Source organism: Olea europaea, chromosome 11 (assembly GCF_002742605.1).
Source record: "Olea europaea var. sylvestris chromosome 11, O_europaea_v1, whole genome shotgun sequence".
NCBI classification, from domain to species: domain Eukaryota; kingdom Viridiplantae; phylum Streptophyta; class Magnoliopsida; order Lamiales; family Oleaceae; genus Olea; species Olea europaea.
This window is the reverse complement of record NC_036247.1, coordinates 9,254,547-9,258,512: the sequence shown is the minus strand read 5'-3', so window position 1 is coordinate 9,258,512 and position 3,966 is coordinate 9,254,547. Positions and strand designations below refer to the sequence as shown.

General features: G+C 35.1%; 2 protein-coding genes across 2 annotated transcripts; one reads left to right on the top strand and one right to left on the bottom strand.

Moving 5' to 3' along the window:
- The first annotated feature begins 212 nt into the window (after nucleotides 1–212).
- Nucleotides 213–1,163, top strand: LOC111403275. The gene is made up of 2 exons (XM_023031709.1): nucleotides 213–883; nucleotides 988–1,163. The coding sequence occupies exons 1-2, from the start codon at nucleotides 508–510 to the stop codon at nucleotides 1,044–1,046; spliced, it is 435 nt and encodes a 144-aa protein (XP_022887477.1). The 5' UTR covers nucleotides 213–507; the 3' UTR covers nucleotides 1,047–1,163.
- Nucleotides 1,164–1,530: 367 nt separating this feature from the next.
- On the bottom strand, nucleotides 1,531–3,960 carry LOC111403276 (protein PNS1-like). Its single transcript, XM_023031710.1, has 3 exons — nucleotides 3,864–3,960; nucleotides 2,333–2,567; nucleotides 1,531–1,958 (listed from the first exon to the last, which is right to left on the bottom strand). The coding sequence occupies exons 1-2, from the start codon at nucleotides 3,954–3,956 to the stop codon at nucleotides 2,382–2,384; spliced, it is 279 nt and encodes a 92-aa protein (XP_022887478.1). The 5' UTR covers nucleotides 3,957–3,960; the 3' UTR covers nucleotides 1,531–1,958; nucleotides 2,333–2,381.
- Between the last annotated feature and the right edge of the window lie 6 nt (nucleotides 3,961–3,966).

Genomic DNA, 3,966 nt, shown 5'->3' with positions numbered 1-3,966 from the left:
CCCTATTTTCGTCAAAATTAAGGAAAATATTTTCATTAGGAGGAGAAGGATTTTATCTTTCAAGAATTTCACTTTATCTTACTCATCTATTTACTCACTCTCATCTACCTATTGATAAAAATTGACAAGTATAATATTTTCTAAGTGAAAAATTAAATCAATCAAAAATATTTAATTGATAATTTTCATGCAAATCTTTTTATATAAATTTCGTACTTACAATCAAATGCATCCTAATATTTTGAATTTTATTAACATTTGGAAGGTTTCAAATAGACCTTTTCTCACTTCAACGAGTTACCCCTCAAACGACTCAACCTAAAGAAAAAAGATTACGTGACGTGACAACTATACTTTGAATTTGGTCCACTTGCAGACGACTGAAAAGTCCATCTTCCACTGCCTTCGAAATTTGACCACAGTCAAAGCACATTTTCCATCAGGCTCTGAAATATAAATTCCAAAAGTTACAACCTTTCAAACCATAAATTTCAAGCATTTCCCTCAATGGATTTCCATCGCAACCTTAAACAAGAAATGTACGCAAAGAACGTTTTCTCATACGATGAATTTGAAGAAGAACATGAAGAAGATGACGACGTTTTCTACAGTGAACTTAGGAGACAAGTTATGCTATTAACAGCAGAAGATAGTGATGATGAAGAATTACGTGAAAACAGAAGTAGTCCAAACATGAACGAGGCGCGAAAACACGGTTCAATCCCTATGACTTCTTCTGTAAAGCCACCTACCTGTTTTTATAACTGGTCAGGGAATAAGGAGGATTATGCAGCACCTGCATGGATATTGAACTTGTGGAGAACCGGCAATGGAACTGGTGTTTTCATACCTCAAATCGTCCGGAGCAGAAGAAATAAACCGAGTATGTGCTTTTTATTGAATAAGTGAATTTTTTTCACAGTTTACGGATCATTTTTAATTATTTCTGTTATAATTAACTGGCTTGTTCTCTGTCTATGGCTCCAGGAAGGACGAAGAAGAACGAGAAAGGGAGAACATATAGGCAGGTAGAGAAGAAGAATTGATTATTTGATATGTGATTATTTCATTAAAACATGTGAAAATATTGTAAATATGTATTGGATTGTTGATCATTACTACTGATGATTAATAAGATAGTTTCGAATGTTCTAATTTGATTATGCAATAAAGAGTTTAGAATGAATTCAATGCACATATTTTTATTAAGTTTTGTTAATTAATTAGCACTGCAACATATTTACAAGGACAATTAAATAACTGACCAGACCAAGAAAAACTCACAATACAAGTAACACGATGGTTTACTTGTCAATGACGAACTGTACATAATTTGATTATGCATGTCGTAAGTTCAAGCAATCATAGATTCTACCTTATAAATTTACTAAATTTCAATTCAACCTCAATCTTTGAACTTTTCATGTTGCATCTTAACTTGGCAGGGTGGTAGAATCCCATAAGTTTGACACTTTTCTTCTATAAAAAGTGTGAACCCAGTTGCAAACTAATTCTCCCCAAGAAAATCACTTTCATAAACATGTTTCGATATGTTATCTGAGAGAAGAAAACGAGGATTTCAAATTTCATAGGAATTAACTGTACTTAACAGCTATTGATGCTTCTTGTATTCAAACAGCAATTGTTTCTTGTATTTGCTCATCTATTCTATGACTTAATACTTATCTTGAGCGTGCACTTCTATGTTGAAGGCTCTGGTGTAGTTTCTCCGACATCTGTTCAAAGAACGGTGCATCCCACCTATGTATTAATAAAGGGTCTTGCGCCCTGTACCCTTGGAGGCATAACCTGCGATTTACCTCCCTCACGATGTTCCAGGACAGGGGCGGTGGGGGACCCTTAAGGTTGGGGTTCAACCTTTTAATAAAGGGTCTTGCGCGTAACAGAGATAAATAGACTTCACTGCACTTTCCACAACTACAGTCACCAAAACCGACCTGCAGCCGGCAACAATCAGTTATACTTTCAGAATACAAAAGATAAGATACTTAACCAGCTATACTTTTAACTAGGTCAATATTTCATCTAAATCAAAGGATAGATACTCAGATGCTTCATTTTAGGCTCTAATTATGTGTAGGTGGTTGTCCCCACGAGTAACTTTTCCTAAAATGATGTGCAGTCATGAAAAATTAAGGGTTTGGTGAGGTACATCATTTTGATTGAATAAAATAGTTGAACTGTGAAAAGTCATTTGTTTCAAAGAATTTCACTTGGAATTTAAATTCTTTTCCATCACCATTTTCCAATTAACTTTCTTTCTCCTCAAAATCTTGGTGTGGGATGGGGTGCTTAAATAAAACAAACTAACCAAGATCATCCTCATCAACATGGCAGTAGATCCCACCATTTATGCTGTGTTAGAAGCATATGATGCAAGACCAAACACCTGCACAAGTCCTGGCAATCAGCCCACCCAAGAATGTGTCCATCAGTAGAACAGCACCTGAACAGTCATATGCAACAAGTGCTTCAACTCCTGTAGATTGGAACAGCTCCCAGGCATCTTTTGCTGAGTTATTAAAGCTTTTTCCGTAAACTGCAATCTGGAAAGATAAAGCAATAGCGTGTCTCGTTTATTAACAGTTGGTGTAATTAAGTAAAAGACGTAAGAATGAATCGGTAGCTCTAGCAGTTAGCATGTTGGAAGTAACTGCTCTTTCTTTCCCTATTCTACGAGTTAAATATTCTTCCACAAAATATATGAAATTCCACCACCACAGACAACAACAAAAAACTAAATCTTATTACCAATGTTAAGAAGCACCAAAAGATACAATTATATTTGCATCTTTTGTCTTCCATATATAGCAAGCGCCTAACGGAATGTTTTGGACAACAAGAATTTTAATTTTCCTTGAGATATTAATGGTGGATGGTGTCACTTAAGCCTTGTATTTTAACTACAAAAATTTTGCTTAACTAATGTAAGATCTTAGTCATCAACAGGTTCGAATTGAGCATTTAACATAATTAAAATGGAGGACAAGATTCAGCATACTTAGAATATTGATACATTAACAAAATTTAGAACGCAAGCACAAGTCAGCACAATCAGCTTGTGAGTTTTTATGTTGGACCATGCTACTCAACCATAGAGGTTGACATCGGGGATGACATACCACACGCACATGGGGGAGGTCGGATTATTTTATTCATAGGGACCCACCACCTCGGATGTGAGTGCTATGTCATCCATTGTGTCAAGAGCTATGTTCATTTGGCTTAATTCTTTTATCTTTCTTTCTTTTTTCACCATCAGACAGATCAATGCAAAAATACCACTAGAGACAACTTCCCAAAGAAGTTGGGGAAATTAAAATCCTCTAACTTCAAATCCAATCAAGGCTCTCACCAATATACAACATTAAAACTCATTTCACATCCATTTTCATTTCACTTTTTCTTCAGTTTCAATTCTGCATGTTTAACTCGATATTCATCATAAAAAGGCACGAATTATACACTCTGTAGGAGACATATTTCCCAATCAATCACCGTCGAAGCAAGCAAAGTAAAAGAGCATATCTCATATTCCATAAAAAGTCTTAATATTATGGAAGAATGAAGAGGGAGAATGAACACTGTATATATAGAAAAAGTACCTGAACATAAGCAAACTTATTAAATCAACGAACTAAAAACTCTACCAGATGAAACAGAAAATCAACATAACAGAGCAAACACTTGTTTCCCCCAATCTTTGACCTCAATCCCCTAATATATATAAAATAAGTATGATCTAGTTATTAACCCTAAGATTTGTTAGTCATACAGAAATCACAAATGTGGACATATATTATTAGTAGAACAATCCAACCAATAGACTTTGTACTGCTCACCTCCCACCGTAATGTTCGCATTGCAGCCGTAAAGAGTGATCCATAGAATATGCTGCCAAAAGAAGTTGTGACAGCATAACACAAGGAATACATCGGTGTTTTG